The following is an 18,903-nucleotide window of genomic DNA, read 5'->3' on the forward strand; positions in this document are numbered from 1 at the left end:
CCATTCCCAACTTGGTGTCCTCCAGATGTTGGGTTACTATTCTCATCATACTTGGGGAGCATTCAGTTGAGGAAGGCAGATTCAGACAAAAACAAGCATTGTATGTACGTGTGGAACTCACTTTTTGAAAAAGGATGACTCCGTGGTATTAATGGCACTGTTTCGTAAAGCAAAGAACCTGATCACAAACAGTTCAGTCCTGAATGAATCTGGCCTCTTTGGCCACACACACGGAAGTGATCCTAGATTGTGGTCAAACAGTACTCATCGTTGCCTGCAGCAAGAGCCAAATGTTTAAAATAAATCTTAAAAAATTAACAACTTTGTTTTTGTAAGGATTTCTCAGCAAATTATCTGCCAAAATCTCTCTCTAGTTTGGCATCTGGGAAGCAAAGAGTGTTGGTATTCTTTTGCTAACACTTTTTGGTGGGGGGGGGGAAGGGTTGCATCATCTAACTGAATTAACAGTAAACATTTGCCTTCAAATCTGCTTTTACAAGAAGTCGGATTTATTGTTCACATTGTTATTTTTGAAGGCCTATACTAAAGGAACCAGTGAGTGGAACCAGGGAATCCCCTTTCAAACACACAGCAGCCAACTGCAAATTTCTGAGGCGTCTTCACAACAGGAACATACATGAAGGCCTTGCTCCATATTTAAGACCCCTCTCTCCGATTCTGGAATTGACTCATTTTAAGCAGGCTTCTCCAAAATGGTACCTTCCAGATGTGTTAAAATTAGTTATCAGTCTTAACACATCTGGACCATACCAAATTGGAGAACATTGATCTTGAGCTGCCGACACTTAAACCACGGTATCTGAACTTCTGTTCAACTGATGTTCTAGCATTGTTCTTTTATGTGGTTTTCTCAGTTCTTATTTGGAGCTGCATATTTAAGGATTTAAACTATTCTTACATCCAAACACACCACAATGTTTAGAATAACAGTGCTCTGCTACCTGTCAAAACCACAAATTATTGCCTTATTTTAAATGGCAGCATTTCTGCAAACTGAAATTTAAGACCAGTACAGTTTCTTTAACTTGGATGATACTTTTCCAGGCCACAGCCTAGCAAAACATAATAACTGGGAGACTTTGTACTAGGGCTCCCACACATGGACTACAAAATCCTGATGAACTCTAGATGGCAGCAGAGATACAAAATCCCTCTTTTGTTGTTATCTAGTGGTTGTCTGGAGTTTTTGCAGTCCGGGTTTGGTAGCCGTAGTTTGTAAGCAAGCACTCCCAACGTAATAGTTCAATTTATTTGGGTAATTCTGTAAAAATAAAATACTAGTTTTCCAGCACTGTCCTTTGTATTCTCCATGATCAAACACATAGGCTGTGCCCACTCAATATTTACCATAACTTAACCGCTTTTATAGAATTAACCCAATTTTGGAGGCTTGTGTAACACACGGAACTATAAACCAAACCCATGGAGTGTTTTCATACAGCATGCTAGACTAAATGGTGGTTGGCAAGTTTCTGGTTCAACATATCACGCAAGCATAGTTGGGTTATATAATGTCCTTCTTTGCTAAGTTTAGAAGAAGAAGCTGAAGTGTCTCCTTGTGAGTCAGCTTGACCTCTCAAGACTGCAAGCTGGTTTCCTACTCTCTTGAGATGAATGCATTTATGTCAACTACTCTCTGACACCAGAGACTACAGGAAGAACTCAAATGATCCCAAGAGGGGCTCTGATACTCCTGTGACAATTTAATTGTAAGTTCGATTCATTGCAGGTTAAAACCAGCACAGGGCCAGGCTGTAATTTTCCCAGTTCAAATTCACTCCAAGAAATCCAAAGCTGCTGTTGGTGCCTTTACTCAAGGCTGGCTAAATGCTGCATTGCAATAATCCCCCCCCGCAAAGGGAAATTCTGTGGTGGAAATAGAGCAATGTGGAAACAAAGGGATTCCCTTCCAGAGTTCCTATCGCGGTGACAGTGTCGAGAGGAAGGTTGCTCAGTCGTTCTCCTTGCTGCTTGAAGGCTGAAAGGCAGCTGGAAAAAACATCTGTCTTTGGGATAGGGAAGCTGTGATCCTCTGGCTATTCCAACTGCTGTCAGCTCCAGCCCCCTTAGGCAAAGTGAAGGATGTGCCACCTACTCACAACTGCTCTAGGCCTGACTGAAGCCTTGTGGCTAAACTGGGCAGATTTGAAGGAGGGCTGTGAAATTAATACAAATCTCTAAGGTGGCAAGCTCCAAACCATCTATGGCAGAAGTCCTGCTGCATGTCAGTGATGGAAGGGCAGCATGTTGCTGAGGATTCTGGGTATTTTCTGGGAAGGAACAATGGTTTAAATTGGGTGCTAGGCAGGCTTGCAACCTTCCTTTGATGGAGAGTATACGCACTGCAGGATAACCTTCCGGAGATTACTGACATTCTCATCAGAGTCCTCAGTAAAAGAAGAGTTTCTTGGGCCAATTGGAAAAACCCTATGTTTGTGTGTGTCCATATGTGGAAGACAGACGGATACACACCAGGAGTCTTCACACAGAAAGAGACTGCACATTGCGCTAAGCCATGGGTTGTTTCAAAATGGTTTACTGAATCAACCACCACAGGCTGGGTTTGCACAAAATAAAGTAAGCTAAAAACAAAAAACAAAAGCAACCTCCCCAACAAACCAATCAACATCATAACTTAACTTGTGAGCCAGGCTGCAGAAAGTCTACAGTTAGAAATGCAATCACCCTATCTACTGATTAAGTGTGTGTATATGTGGGAAGGGGAGGAGTGGTTTAAATTGCAAGTGGGCTATTAGCCCCCCATCTTCACAGTGGATTGTGGACCAAGTGGGTAATGAGGCTACAGTGGGCAATGGACCAAGCACCGAAGCACGAAACCTTCCTCAGTGGCTAACAAGGGAAGACTGTAGAAGGTGCTGGCTGGTTGCTCTATATAGAGTAAATCTTCAGCCAATTATTCTGATTGGGTGATGTGCCTGTACAATTTAATGGACGGAATCAGGAAATACACATCTACAGAAATGTATCCTCCCTTATTATAGTTCTCTTGTTCTAGGCGCAGGATGCCTCCCACCATCTAGTGAACTCAAGATGTTTTGGGACAACTCAGAACTGCCAGTCAATAGCTAAAGACCACCAGGATCAGGAGATACATCTTTTCAGAAAAACACAAAGAAAACTCCCAAATGGCACCATGTTCTTCAAAATCTCCTGGTCCTCAGTCAGAAAACATAGCATCAGGCAAGCTGCCAGGACTTTGTACATAAATTCTGTATGACAGAAATCTCCAATGGCAGAACTGCAGTCTTCTTTCACAGCACAGGGGTGAACAAATAGAGGTTTGTAATCTTGATACAGCAATTTTACTGCTGACAAAGAACAGGGCTAGACCTACCTATTATTGAAAGTAGAGCCCAGCCATAACAGGCCTAGGTGATAGTCGAACTGGTAAGATCAACACCGGGATACCAATGGCACCCTTATTTATAAGATACGGATTTTTGAGGAATATTGGCTACCCTGGTTCTCTCAATTATAGCCTCCTCCTTCAAACTGAGAACAGAAATGATCAAGAGAACCAAAATATTATTAAAGTGCCAAATTAATTAAATCTCAAGAAACTTTCTGAATTGAATGTGCAGCTGTGGGCTGAGCAGTTCCACCTTTCATTTGATCTTACTGGCTTAAACTCTGCAAATATTATTTGTTGCAATAAGCCACATGTTCTTGAGCAGGCTTTTCCCTTGGGGAAGAATAAAACAGTACCACTCTGCTTTGGCAGGAAGTACTGTCCACGTTGAAAGGAAGGGGTAAATCTGAATTTGTAGTTTCTTTGCTAAAATCCAAGTATATCTGGATGGGAAAGCACATGAAAGACAAGCAGAGCATTTTTTTTTCCAAGGCACTTAAATATTGCTTATTAGGGCAAATGGCAGAACCCCAAGTGCTAGGCTGCCCTGTGTCACATTAGTGATATCTCTCCATGAGTTATGGAGAGGAGGCACCCAAGGATGTTGATAGTATGAAATTGAGGGAAGAGGGAGGTCTTAACTGCAATGGCTAATTGAACTGAACACACTGGAAGGTATTTAGGAGGAAGACAATAAACCAGAATGGGATATTGCTCCATTGCGTAAAGAAATAGAGAGATGCTGGAAGGCAAGAAACAATTCCTGTGCTTGCAGAGGAGCTAAAGCCTAATGGAAGTGAAGCAAGGCAAGTATTTTTAAACGTTCTCAGAAAATGAAGAGCTGCTTCCGGTTTTGGAAAGGACGTGGGGATTTCTCATCCCATGTGGAAGGCAGGCCTTTAGTTTGAAGCCACGTCACATATTGCAACTGAGTATGCTGGGACCTAATGGGCAGCAGCTATCATACAAGTATTCTAAAGTCAATCTTCTAGAAAGAAAGGTCATGCCAAAACCAAAAAGGAACACCCTCAGCAGCAGGCCATAAGTTCTCTCTAAAGCAGTGTTTCTCCATCTTGGCAACTTCTACTATGTGTGGACTTCAGTTCCCAGAATTCCCCAGCCAGCATGCTGGCTACAGAATTCTGGGAGTTGAAGTCCACTCATCTTAAAGTTGCCAAAGCTGAGAAACACTGCTCTAAACGGAAAGCGTGGCTGTCCTGTTGCTGATTCTCCAGCCAATACTACCCCTATCTCGCTTTTATTTTTGCAGATTTGTACCCTCAGCTCATCATGGAATGAGATAAGAGCTCTTTGTGCATCTTAAAGATAAAATTTGATTTCCCCCCAAACAGCCAGGAAACTATAAATTAATAGTAAGAAGTGGAAAAAGCAAACCTGCCTTCCAGCCTCCTAGAACTTTTGTTCTGGACCATGAAAAGGCATTTTTTGTTGTTGCTGTTGTTAAAGCTACTGAACTCTTAATTTTGTCAAGACTTGAACTAAGTGCTGCTGTTGCATATTGAAGACATGGTAAAAACCTAATTTCTTTTTTAAATAAAGAAAAAAAATAGCAGGGAAGGTGATTTCACATTTTCAGTACCCTCCCCTCCCCAAAACAGACTTAGTGACCAATTAATACAACTACGTTGAGGTGTAATATTGGGAATATATCTTTAAGTCAGAATGTCTCTTCCCCATCCCCTCCCCCAATATCATAAAGTAAATATTAATTAGAACGTAAGTCACGAATGCACCATTAAAGTGTCATCAAAAGATGTTGACCTAAGAAGTTTTCCATGATACACAATACAGTCCAAAAAAAAAAAAAAAATCTGTCAATAATATACAGTTTGACAACTACATCTTGTAAATTAAACCCAATACTGCCGGCAGTCTATCCCTCTAAAGAATATTTGCCCCTTTTGTCCTTTCCTAGTAATCAGATAATAAAATACAGCACCTATAAATAAGCAAAAAAAAAAACAAAACATACATACATACATACATACATATACATATATATATATGTATGTATGTATCAAAATCATCTATTGTTAGTTTTAAAGATATGGCAATAAAGGAGTCTAAATCAGCAAATTTGTAGAAGCCATAACTGATAAAACAGCTTATTGAAAAAAGGTGGCAGTAATGCACTCTATGCGTGCACAAGTACGTAAGAAAATACCAACGTATAAAATTGCACACACGCACGCACACACGCACACTCATTCCTCCATACACCTCTATGCTCACGCATATACACATAGACAACAGGAGGAGCTAGAGACAATTTGGAAAATCGATTCTGTACTTTGATCGGCCTTGTGGCTGTCATAAAATAACAGGAACAGCTGACATTTGGGAGCAGAGCAACAGTTTCTGTGTGCACTTTGGTTAGCCATTCTGTAGTTTAGCATTGTGATAGACAAGCGCTATGTGCTTTTCCTTCCGATCCACCCTCTTTTAGTACAGATATCCCCACCATTAAAAATTACAGAAACCAGTATTTGCCATGGGAGCATGGGTAACCAGTAAATTGTTGCTTAAGGGTACTCGAAAAAGGCTGAAGCCGTTGCTGTTACTCTCCGTGGTAGGTGAGACCAGAATGGCACAATGGCTGATGAAGTGCTGCTGCCAAGCCAGACTGTACTAAAGCAACCTGCCCCAGCATGATATTGTCCTACCAACCGCTGCCAGCTAGGGATGATGGAAACCCACCTTGTTGGGTAAGGCTGTTCTAATGGCTTTTTGTTGCACCGCCACACTCTTTGAAACTGGTGCCAGAACGCTTTCATCTCTCTTGCCAACCAACCCCACCCCCCAAAAACAAAAAACAGCACATGGTATTTTGTGTAGCCATTATCATCATTATGCCACCCACCTGATTGCCTGGGGTACGTTAAGGACAGCTTCCGGGTGCCCATGTATTTTTTTTTTCCTTTCAAAAAGCTGGTGGTTCTTTTCTTATAGGTCACAAATGATTAATGTAGCATGTGCAATCAGGTGGTCTGAGGATAGTAACTCATATTGGCAAGGCTGGCATAATGCAATTCAATCTGAACCGATCAAGTACATCCCTCTTCCAAGCTGTCTCCCACACCTCCCAAAATGAGGTCTGATCCGCGTGCTCTGTGGTTAGAGGTTAAAAAGCAGATTATAAAATACCTAGATTTCAGAATTTTTCTTCTTTTTTCTGTCCTGATTTGGCCTAAAATGGAGTGTATTAAACAAATTCCAGTCGACAAAGAGACTAGAATCAGTTAAAGCTATGAAACAATGTGCACTACAAGTCAATTTTCTATTCCACTTTACAAGAAAAACACTGAAGTCAGCTACCACAAATTAAGATGTTTTCCTGATGTGTCATTTTTTTGTCTGTTTAAAAAATACATGGAGTAAATGCGTTTTTTAAACCCCAAGTTTCAAACAATACTCTTTCTTGAAAATATTTAGGAATTCAAACTAGTGTGTTTAGAGTCGGGTTGACTGTGCAATCTCTTAGTGGCAACTGAAGAGCTACAAAACAACTTTTTTTTTAATCTCAAAAAATCTCCCCTCCCATCTTTTTTGTTTTCCTGGTTAAAGAAGATAATAGTGTATTATTATCGCTCTGTTTAGCCATTAGATGGCTGATAAAAAGCCCCCCTTTTAAATATGTGGGTTTAATTTTTTTTCTTGTTTGTATATATATATTTGTTTTAAAGCCCACACCAAAGAGGAGGGCAGAAGGCAAAAGCTGTATGAGTTTTTTTTTTCTTCCCCAGAAACTGTGGAAATCACTTTAGGGCAATTAATAGAAACACTTCAGGGTACAAAAAGCTGGACACGTTTCAGTTTTCTTCCTTGAAAACACAAACATAAAACTGGGCTTAAACACTCCTTTTGTTCTCTATATGCACCTTGGCCTATGGCATTTTTTGCCCCGTGGCCTGCAGGGCGGTAAGTGCGGGACACAATAGAAACCAACAGAGGTCCAAGTTTTAACTTCCCCAGCCCCATGGAGCTGGGTGAGCTTAATCTCAAAACTCCCATTCAACGGGCTCCTCTCGACTTGCAGCCTTCTCCAAACGGTGGATTATACTGTTCAAATTTGCCGCCTTCTTCTTCCTCAAGGTGTTGTCCCGCGTGTTCTTGGAGCATGCTGCCTCAGAAAAGCTGAACAAGCTCTTGAGTGAGTTGGATTTCTGAGAGCCGGTGGCTAGCGTGGAGCTGGTACTTGGCACAATGGGAACTCTCTCCACACTTTCTCCCCTGGGCTTGCAGGAGCTGTGCCCTGCAAGGACTGAGGTAGAGGCATCCTCTTCTGGAGCACAGTTGGGCCTGGTCTCCAGAGTTTCTCCTGAATGTTGAGAGCTCAGGGGAGAACCCTGACGCGGGGCTTTGAGCCTTCCCTCGTCATCCGTGTCTTCCAGGCTCTCCATTCCCAACTGGAATGTCTCCGTTTTCTCCGAAGATCCGGCGTCTTGCAGTGCCTCTTCCCCTGCTTCGAAAGCTGACGCTGCTCGCCCTCCCTGAGACTTGATGCTTGCATTGCTGTACTCATCTGCTTCCAGGCCGCCTGGTTTTGTATCAGGTGGGCCTTCTGTGTCCACCCCATCACAACTGTCTCCTTCAGAGCTGTGAACTGCCCGGCTGCTTCTAGCTGAAGGAGAGTCACTTGACCCAGCCTGGCTCTGGCCTCCAGCTTGGATTTCTTCAATAAACAGCTCTCGACGAATACGGGACCTAAAGGAAATGTGTGAGAAAGGAGTGTCACGACTGGTTGCAGTTGAGGTGATAGAACAGTTGCACCTGGCACTTCCTCCAAGGAAATCAAAGGGGTGTATCTGGGACAATTCCATTATCATTACAGAGGTTGCTTAGGCTGAGAGGGGACGGTTCTGGCTGAGGGTGACACCAAGTTTTTGGAGTAAAGTCAGGACAAAAGCTAAACTGGAATTAATTTGAACTGAATTTATTTAATATAGTTAATATTGTAACTTCTCCATCTATTTAGTAACTCCCTGATCTTGTCACATTAAAAGTTACAGTTCAACAAGGGCTCTATGCAATTTTAAAGAAAACAAGGTTGTACATCCTGGAGATAAGAGACTGAATGAAGCAAGCCTCAACCCTTGGAGATTCATGCCTCAGTGGAGAGACTGAAATAAAATTTCACCAAAGAAACTTCTAATTAAAATCATACAGCTCATTCACCGAGCAATGTCGCCTTTCTCCTTTCTACATATCCAATGGAAGATGCTACAAGGCTCTGAAAAATTCAGCATCCTATTCCACATTCCAAGAATAGGAAGGAAATGGTTGAGACTGGCTTAAGAGAGCAGACAGAGCAGAAGTGAGAGCCAGTATATTCATTGCCTCTCCTGGAATACTGTCTGTCTTCCTTCTACCACATCATTCCTCCCCTTTTTCCATTGTCTATTGTTGGAAAAACGTGCCTCGAAGATTGGTTGGCGGCAGAGAGAGTATTTTCTGAGATCAGTTTCCTTTCCAAAGTCCAATTTTGCTCTCTTTCTCATCTGAGAAGGAGAATTCCAAATTGTCCTATCATCCTGGGGAGAGCTTCCTAGATACCTGAGTCCTACAGCCTAAGTCAGCATAAGTTGAGATTTAAACTGCATTTTCTCATATACAATATATATAATTCATAAATGGCATATGAGAAAAAACCCGACAAGCTTATTCAAAGAGCAAACTTTCTTTTAATGATTTCAGCTGCAATGCAATGAGTTAGAAAGGGATGTTTCTTTCTAACTCTGGAGGACATGCCTCTTCTAAGGGAAGCACCTGCTATTTGAAGGTTTTATAAGTATGCCTTTTAAAACAAAGCCTTTTTAACTGAGTGCACAAGTTGATTAAAACATTAATCTGAGATGGCTATTTAACAATGAAGTCCTATTATGTACTTGAGGCTTTTTGATCAAAATAGTCTATTCACTACAGGTAGTCCTTGACTTATGATGGGAATTGGGACCAGAATTTCTTTTGCTAGGCAATGCAGTCATAAAGCGAAACCACACTGCTTAGCGTCAGCAATCCCTGCAGTCTCTGTTGCTGTCATTAACTGGATCCCATGGTCATTAGGCGAGGCAACTTTCTGCTGGCTTCCCACAACCAGAGTCAGTGGGGAAGCTGACAGGAAGTTGCAAGTCCCAGTCCCACAAGCAGGTAAGTGCCGGGTGGGGGAGGGAGCAAGGGGGTATGTGGGGATGCAGGGGAGGGTTGTTGGGGGAGATGGGCAGTGATAAACATTTGATTGATAAATAAAATAAAATAAAATGGACAAGGGGGTGAGGGGGTGCATGACAGGCACAGCGCAGGTTGGGGAGGGTGCACAAGTAGCTCGTGTGGCGCAAATGCAGAGGGGCTGAGAGAGGGCGCATGGGTGGGAGAGACTTACCCCAGTGACTTGCAACCTTCCCTGCCGGCTTCCCCATTGCTGGCAGGGAAGTTTGCAAATGGTGATCACAGGATCGTAGGGTGCTTGGCAACTGGTTGCAAGTGCAAATGGGTTGCCAAGCACCCAGATCATGATGATGTGACTGTGGAGGTGCTTAGATGGCCGGAACGCCATAGGCCGGTTATAACCGCTATTCATTCAGCACCACTGTAGCTTGGAATGGTTGCTGACCGAATGGTCATAGATCGAGGACTACCTTACACTGCTTCTGTTAGACACAGACCAAGCTACACAGCCTTGTAATTTGATAATTTAAAATAACATTCACCTCTTCTCAAAGGAAAAGAAAAGAGTGTGTCCCTTAACGTAGAGGCACTGTCTTTTTGCCAAGGTGGACATGGCATGCCACAAAACATTCCTTTCCTAGAAGGTAGACACTGAGGATGCTCTCCCTCTCCCACGGCAGCTGATCTTACTCTTTTTCCTGGAAAGGTGGACAGACCTGCAAATAAAGCACTAGGCTGCAGCTACATATTTGATTTGTTTTAGAAAAAGAATGCTTAGAGCCCCAAAGCATTTCGATAAATAAATAGGATGCTAGAAGCTGGTGCTTTGCTTTGATGAGTGCTAAGGTCCTATCTAACTTTCTTCTGGGTTACAGTGATGTTTCGTTGTTTTTTGAAGTCAGGAGCATTGAGAAGCCTGGCTGGAAGGTACATGACGGCCACAAGCATGAGACAGAAAACTCAGCTGTAGTAAATCAGGTTTCCAAGGGGGTTTTTTTGTTCTTTGAGGAAAAGGGCAAAAAGATTGCCGGGTCTGCGGTAGAACAGAAAACTGGAAAAACTTGGAGCGACCTACCTATAATTGTGGAACCAATTAATGACGGTGCTGGTCTTCAAGTTGAGCTGTGTGGCGAGTTCCTCAATAGTTTTTGGTGATGGGTATGGCTTTTGCTGATAGGCTCGTTTCAGAGCCTCTTTCTCTTCCGGAGCCAAGACGACCCGTGGCTTCTTGAGCTGATGCTGTGGTTGTGGACTGGCCCCCTGACTGTAATCTATTCCAGCGGAAGATGATTCTGAAGGCTGGCTGTCACTGACGGAGCTGTGCCGCCGCTTCATGTATGCTGGAAAACAGAGGAAGCCGTGCTGTCAGTCAGAGACCAAAGCAGGGACTGGGGAAAGCTGGCCCTTAATGAAAAGAAGGTTTGGTAAGCCTATGGGGCATACAAAGTCTGCTTAAAACTGGTTTATGTAGCCAAGTTGGATCTGTTAAGATTGAGAGTCTCTTTCCATGTTTCATGCATAATATGTTTCTAGCCATCCTGTAAGGTACTGTGTGGAATCTGAAATATGCTCAGAAGCTGATAACCAGCACTGTATCTCATACAGCCAATCAGAGTGGGTAGAAGGTAGATCAGGATTTCCTGGAAGATCTTTGGGTGAACGGCAAAAGTCAGTTGCCCCTAACAGTTCAACATTTGCAGCAATACTCCTCTCTTTCCTCATTTAATTATTGAAACAATGCTTAGCTTAATTAACCTGCACAAAAGGGCTGTGATCTTTGTTTAATTATGGACCTTAAAATAAATTCTTGAGTTTAGAAATTGTTAACTATAAGTGCACATCTTTTGCATCAGGCTTCAGCAAGGCGGTATCTCAAATTCAATAACAACAACAACAACAACAACACAATTTCCACCATACTGAAGTCTGCCTATCTCTGGCTTAGCTCCACAAGAGGCCAGGCAGGTTGGCCTAAGGCAATTAATGTCCTCCAAAACTAGGCAAGTTGACTATATATTGTGTGAATTACAAATCCAACTTATCTGAAGAACATCTGATTGAAGGAAACTGCCTTAAGAAAAAAGGGCGCGTTCTATACTGGAATTCCAGTCTGGAACCACCAAGTGGTCATCTGGCATGCCTCAACAGAAATCAGGATACAGCAGCCCCCATGAAAGCCCTTGTAACCGAGCCAGATTTGTCTACCTACTGCTTCTGTTCCCTGACTGATGCTTCAGTTTGCAATCCTTGGGTGCCTCTGGCTTTGCATCTGCTTCTACCTCTTTCAGTCCCTTTTGTTACTTTGGAACTCAGCCGTCAGCCTGACTTTGGGTTGGCTTCTGGATCTTTGTCTGCTGATTCAGATGCCTGATCTGCAGCCCATCTCAGACCACATTTATTGGTCCTGCAGCTAGCCCAAGGTCCTATTTATCCTGCATGAGATGCTGGAGGCAATATTGGAGGATTTCTGCTGGCAAAGCATCTCTTAATTATAGCTCCTCCTGTAAACAGGAGTACCCTTGAACTGCCATTTCTGCCAACCATAAGCAAGCTGCCTCCTTCCTCTAGAGAGAGCGAGCAGTGGGCCCTGCTTTTCATTTGTATTTATTGTTAAAGACTGCAAAGCCCTTGAAACTTTGTTTTACAGCAGCAGTTACGTCCTGCATAACTATGCCCCAGGTAATTTAATACTTATAATCAGTACATTACATCAAATAATTTAATGATTCAAATAATTTAATATTTGCTTAACTTTAGTAAGGATGACTACAAACCCTGTACATGGGGCTACCCTTGAAGACCACTCAGAAGCTTCAACTGATCCAGAATGAAGTGATGGGGCAGTGATGGGCATGCCTTGGTATGCCCATGTGACGTCATTGTTTCACAAGCAGGACTGGTTGTTGGTATGGTTTTGGGTGCATTTCAAGGTCATGGCTATCACCTATAAAGCTCTAGATGGCATAGGTTATTTGAGGGACCGCCTACCACTGTTTCTGCCTGCCCAGTTAATGCTGGCAGAATTGGCACTCTCCAGGTCCTTTTGATTAAACAATGTCATCTTTTGGCACAGAAAGCATGCATTCTCTGTTGGACCACCTTCTCTTTGGAACAGGATCTTCCCGACAGATTTGTATGGCTCCCACCCTGATGGCATTCTGGAATGCCTTGAAAACCTGGCTGTTCTCCCAGGCCTTGGGAGAGGGTAGATGTGATCCACTTGTTGGATGGGCTTTTTCTGGATTTAGAGTGTGTTGTTTGGTGTGTGTTGTTTGGACTGATGTTATTTTTGTGTATTTCATATAACACATTATATTTGGTATATTGTTTGTTTTAAATTGTGAGCCACACAGAGTTGTGTTGGATGATGTTTATATCTAATAAAATAAAAACATAAATTTGGGTGTCCTTTCATGTAAAATGGAAACAGGACTGTGGAAAGGGAGGACCAAAGATAATATAACATGTGAATTGTCTTGATTATGTTCTCACTGCTCAATTCTAGGGTCCTGAAAGACTGGGAATTAGGAAAATGATTGAGTGAATCCAAGTTCTCGTAGCAATGGGAAGTGTTTAAGGATTTGAAAAACACATGCTTATGACCTGAACTGGGAACTCATGATTCTAACATAGGGGCTAAGAATTAGGAAAGTGTCTGAATGAGTTCAAGCCATGCAGAAAACCTGAGGAAGAGGGAAGGAAACATCTAGCATATCATGAATATTGGGCTCTATGTTTCTTGGATTACAGAAAATTAGGATGACTCTTCTGGATCTGAGGACTTTAGGTCTGGAAATGCATTGTTTCAGAGACAACTTTATTACATACAGTATTGCCTTGAGACCACATTTGGCAGAATGCAACATGAAATTGTTAAGTTGTCTTAGCCTTTGGTATGAGAAGCTGGAGGCCCCCTTGGTTGATGAATGTCTACTTCGTTTAATACGTATGCCATATGAAGGTATATCACTAAGATGTAACCCCCAGGACCATCTCACCAGTGTTACTGTAACTGAAAAAGATGTCAAGCAAGGCTACATATTGGCCCCACTCTTATTCAGCTTTTATATTAAGTCCATGGTGAGCCATCTCCACAACACAGACGTTCATTCCCCAAAACTTGCTGGAAGACACATTTCTGTTCTATTCTATGCAAACAATGCAGCAATACTTTCAAGGATGCCTATTGGCCTTAAGAGCACTGGAGGTGCTAGCACAGTACTGCAAGGAAGACTGTATAGAACTCCATTATCAGAAAACTAAAGTCATGGCATTTGCCAAAAGGCTCAATAGCCATTCCTGAAGCATAGATGGCTATTGATGAAGATGAAGTAGGCCTCCTGTTTCAAGTACTTGTGGATAGTCTTTCATTCTGCCAGTAGTTGGAAAGCCCATGGGGACCACATTGCTGAAAATGCACAGAATTCATATGTCTTTAAATATCTTAAGACAAGAGGTGGCCACTACATACCCACAGCTCTCAAATTATTTGAAACAAAGTTGTTAACTTCTCTATGGTGCTCAGCTCAACCCCTTCTCCAATTTTGTGCTGCTAGAACTTGTAAAGCTCACCTGTCTAAAAGCAGCTCTTTACGTTCCTAATGCCACTCTGAGACTGAAGACAAGCTTCCTGAAAGTGGTGGCTAGAGTGTGGGTGACCCATCTCAATTATTGGCTTAGACTATTTCTCTTTCTCCCCATGGCCTTGCCCCATTAATTAGGAGTAGTGATTTTCAATTCACATGTAAAGAGGCAGTGGCAACTAAAATCTCATCTTTGGGTTTCCCTCCAGGTCTTCTTAGCATGGGGATGATCAGATCAAAGCACTTATTAAACAACTCATAACAGACACAGAGCACCAGCTGGACCTTGCCAAGGACCCAAACTTTCTTACCAGTGAATCCATCAGGTACTTTGCCTCCCTCATGGCATACTTAACTAAAGTCAAAGTACCTAAACACAGAAGGGCTCTTCTCCTGCATGGTGTCACGCCCTCCCCTCAAGCTGTCCTTGAAGGCAGATACAGGAAGATTCCCCACATGGAGTGGCCATGCCCCTGTGACTCTGGACACATAAAAAACAAGAGAGCATGCGCTTCTCTAGTGCCTGTACTACAGACATTGACACCAGGCTTATCTTACCATTACAATTTTACACCACCTTGTTTTTTTCAGATACGAACTCTGCTACAACATACAATATGGGCAGGTTCTATGCAGTGGTGCTCAGCATTCATTGGATGAGTTGCGCTTGGGGCTCAACTTCATAAACTAGATTTATTATTTACCTAGTTTGCCATATTAGGGTGCTTTGTCACTTGATAAGTATAGTTCTACTATACTAATTTTTTATGCTCCCCTACCTCCATCTAATGCTCCTAAAACTTCTTTTTAGATTCTCACTTTTTATATGTATGTTTAGTTTTAATTTATATATCTTTTATATCATCTAGCTTTTTACAATTCTTTCTAGATTTTACACACACACACATACACGCACCTACCTCAATCTTTTATGCTACTTTTTAATGACTGTACCCCACCCCCATGTGCTGGTATATGACTGTAATAAAGGTTTGATTGATTGGTCTCCGGTGAATCAGGCGACATATTCCCCACTACCAATTCTTCTGCTTGTAAAATAATTTGAACAAGTTGTTTGAAGAGTTATCATTATTTAGGATCACAAGAGGGCGCTTGGAGCCTGTGGAATTTCAGAGTCTGCCATCATGAATTTAAAGTTGGAAATGCCTGCTTTGATGACTTACAAGAAGGGTAGGGAATTTATACTCTTGTAGCTATTATTAATTTCCAGTAGTGTTGGGGGGGGGGGGAGAGGTTCCTATCTCAGAAATATGTGAAGTATGTGGAAGGTCACAGATTCCCCATCTCTGCAATTCAGCAATTAATGTTTACAAAATGTGGCACGGGCTTGGGCTTCCTTGGAATGATTGAAGCTTCTCCTAGAGAGCACACTGATTGGGTCAGCCTTACACAGGGTCCTCGACCTACAATCTGTGTATGTGTTGAAATAATTTCTGAAAACCTGATGAGCATCTATTACAGCCTGCCCCAATCTAGTATCCTCCTGATATTGGAGACATGATAAATGTGGAAAGTGATAAAAGTCAGTTTTTTTCCCTGCTGTAATAGGGTCTCCTATGGAAATGAAATGTTACAATATAAAGACAATAAAAGACAACATTTCAGATATGGCGACCAGATAGTTTTAAGAGGGGACTGAATTAATTCAGAGACAATTAGGTTATTGGTGGCTATTAGTCTTGATGGTTGTTTGCTCTCTCCTCAATCAGAAGCAATACTGGGCAGAGGCCAATCTGGTGACTGGGGCTACATCTTGCCAAGTTATCTGGGACTCATTTTGGCCAGTGAAATCTGAGTAAGTGGATAAGATGCTCTCTCAGATATGTTTGTAGCAGTTTGTGGGATGCATCCATGCCCCCCTGGGTCCTGTGTGCAGCTGTGTGTGTGTGTGTGTGTGTGTGTGTGTGTGTGGATGGTACATGACAAACTGGATCCAGGATCTAGGAACTGGGTCTGGATCAGTGCTTATTTTGGGAAGAAGTTGTGCCTGTATCCTTAAAAGAGGTTGTGGTGCACCATTCCTTAAGAACCCCTCTATCTATTCTTGACAACCACCTGGTCTCTAATCTCCCCATTTTAGGTGATGGTCTGTGGGAAACTCCAAAGCATCCTAGAGGAAAGAGATCATCTGGACCCTTTTCAGTCAGGGTTCAAGGCCTGGATGTAGGACAGAGATGACTTTGGTTTCATCTATTTATTTGAATTTATTAGCCATCCAACTCCAAAGGACTCTTGTTGATGACCTTTGTCAGGATTTGGCTGGAGGTAATGCACCATTCCTGGTCTTCTGAGACCTCTTGGCAGTCTTCAGGACCACTGAACATTTCTCCTGCATTGCCTATGAGGGCTGGAAACAGAAAGCACTGTTTTACAGTGTTCCTGCTCCTTCCTTAACAGGCAGTTCCAGCTGGTGGTGGAAGAGAGATTGGTTCAGTGGTTGCCTTGCAGGTGCTGCAGGTTTCAACTCTCTTCCCTTGCTGTTTAACTCACTGTGAGAGTTCTTTCCTTAGTCTGGGGTACAATATTATCTGTATGTCAATCATATCCAATTATGCATCACTACCCCAGGGTGCATAGGAGATGCTGTTGATGCCTTGTCCCAGGATCTGAAGGCCATTGGGTGTGGATGGGACAAAGCAGGTTGAAGATAAAGCACAGCAAGATGGGGTTACTCTTTCTACATCAAGGCTGTCAGACTATTTCAATACTATTCCTTAATATGTGGTACTGCCTCTGAAGAAACATGTGAGTAACCTGGACTCATAGCTACTGCTGCATGGGCAGGTGGTGGCCACAGCCACCAGGAAGAGGGGTTCTTTCCCCAGTTCTGGCTGGTGTACCAGTTGCAGCCCTACCTAGAGCAGGAGGACACTGTGATAGTGACTCACATCCTCATCAGTATGTGCTTGGATTACTGCATGTGTTCTACATGGGGGTTGCCATTAAACCCATTCTGAACCAGCTAGTTCAGAATGCAGTGGCCTACTTGTTGCTATAAGCACTTTACACTAGTGGTCCAGGCCCTGCAGTGGCTTCCTAGTGGCCTCAAATGGTAGCTTTAATCTATAAAACCTTATATAGGTTGGTTCTGAGATATCTACTTTTACTTTTTCAGCTATTCTTCTCTCCAACTTCTTTTCTTGGAGAATTATTGGATAAAATGGGACAACTGACCGAGCTTAGATGTTTCTATTGTATCACTGGCTGGTGGGGTTAATTTAATCTTACCCCCTAACGTGTGTGCTTTTGACTAATTTTAACCTTCCTGGGTCATATTAACTACTTCTTCCCAAACACACTAATTGTTTCACTGACCTCTTAAACATTTTATTTAATTATTTGGCTATCTAAGGCAACCCAACTGAACAGCAACTCTGGGTGGCCCACAAGCTGTGGGAACTGCATGACCCAGGAGGTTATGCTCTTGACCAGTAATATTTGAAACATATTGAAAACATTTTTAATAAAGTGAGAGAGTCATTTCTGGGCTGGACGTCAATCCCCTCCCTTCTACTGCAGAGGTGACAGAAGTTACCTTTCTTCTCCATGCGCTTCATGTCCATCAGCTTCTCCACATTGTTTGGGTCATTGAGCCAGAGCTGCATGCGCACAAAGGGCTCCCGACCCTTCAGGCTCAGTTTGTGCCAGGGCTTTGGACGAGCAAGGAGGTCTGAGACTGAGCCTTGTGTCAGCCCCAGGATCGTCTCCCCAAACAAACGTTGACCTGCAAAGAAATGCAAACATCAAGTTATTTGTGCCAAGGGGGAAAAAAACCCCAAGATAATCAAGATTTTAAAAAATCTGCACACAAGAGATGAAGGAAGACCAATACACTTGAAAACCAGAAGATGCTTGATTGTTTGGGCTTTTCTTAACAAGGGGGACACAACCACTTTTTAAGAAACAGCAAACAATTTATAGGGAGACAGCTAATTCCTCTGGCCACTAGAGAGCTGGCTGGGGAATTCTGGAAGCTGAAGTTCAGACATCTTCAAGTTGCTAAGATTGAGAAATGCTGATCTATACTGGAGAGGAAGACCAATCACAGCTTTAAATGCTCTTCATATAAAAGGCCTGGAATCTGGCAGGCAAAGTCATCACAGAGTGGGGTTGTAACAAAATGCTAAAAAAAGCAGCACGAACACCAAACTGCTATGCCACATGATAGAATAGAATAGAATAAAATAAATAAATAAAATGCTTCTGTTTTATGTAGTAACTGTGAAAAAATTAGCTTGTTCCTGTTCCTTACAAGGAAAGCCATGACTCAGAGGCTCTTATCCTTTGAAAAATCATTTCAGATTCTGAGTCAGTTCTACAACACATGAAACAAAGAACAGACACTCCAACAAAGGGTATCTGAGTGGCAAATACCTTGCAATAGCCAAGAATGTCACGGGGGCATACCACCAATAGGCACTCACCAAAATAGGTGTGAGCCCAAACATTTCTACTTTCACTACTAGCATTCCAAATCCAGGTGTATGGTATTTAAATTTCTGTACAATGAGAGCCAGTTTGGTGTTGTGGTGAAGGCACCAGGCTAGAAACTGGGAAAACATGAGTTCTAGTCCTGCTTTAGGCACAAAGCCAGCTGGGTGACCTTGGGCCAGTCCCGCTCTCTCAGCCTAGGATGGAGGAAGGGGCAAGCCACATCTGAAATGTTGCCACGGAACTGCACGGACACATTCAGGCAGTCGCCAAGAGTCAAGACTGACTTCA

At 42.7% G+C, this 18,903-nt stretch overlaps 1 protein-coding gene across 5 annotated transcripts in view; it reads right to left on the reverse strand.

The window, feature by feature from the left end:
• Nucleotides 1-18,903, reverse strand: part of CUX1 (cut like homeobox 1) — a 344,892-nt gene that overhangs the window by 33,211 nt on the left and 292,778 nt on the right. For 4 of the 5 annotated variants that reach the window (XM_063297970.1, XM_063297953.1, XM_063297944.1 and 1 more), the window contains 3 exons: nt 17,717-17,905; nt 10,653-10,917; nt 5,148-8,116 (listed from right to left, as the gene is read on the reverse strand). The exons of the other annotated variant lie outside the window; for it this stretch is intronic. In XM_063297970.1, coding sequence (XP_063154040.1) covers nt 7,411-8,116; nt 10,653-10,917; nt 17,717-17,905 — 1,160 coding nt within the window. In that variant the 3' untranslated portion in view covers nt 5,148-7,410. Of the gene's footprint in view, nt 1-5,147; nt 8,117-10,652; nt 10,918-17,716; nt 17,906-18,903 lie in introns of those variants that run through there. 5 annotated transcript variants of the gene reach the window in all.

This window comes from Candoia aspera, chromosome 1 (assembly GCF_035149785.1).
Source record: "Candoia aspera isolate rCanAsp1 chromosome 1, rCanAsp1.hap2, whole genome shotgun sequence".
Taxonomy (NCBI): Eukaryota; Metazoa; Chordata; class Lepidosauria; order Squamata; family Boidae; genus Candoia; species Candoia aspera.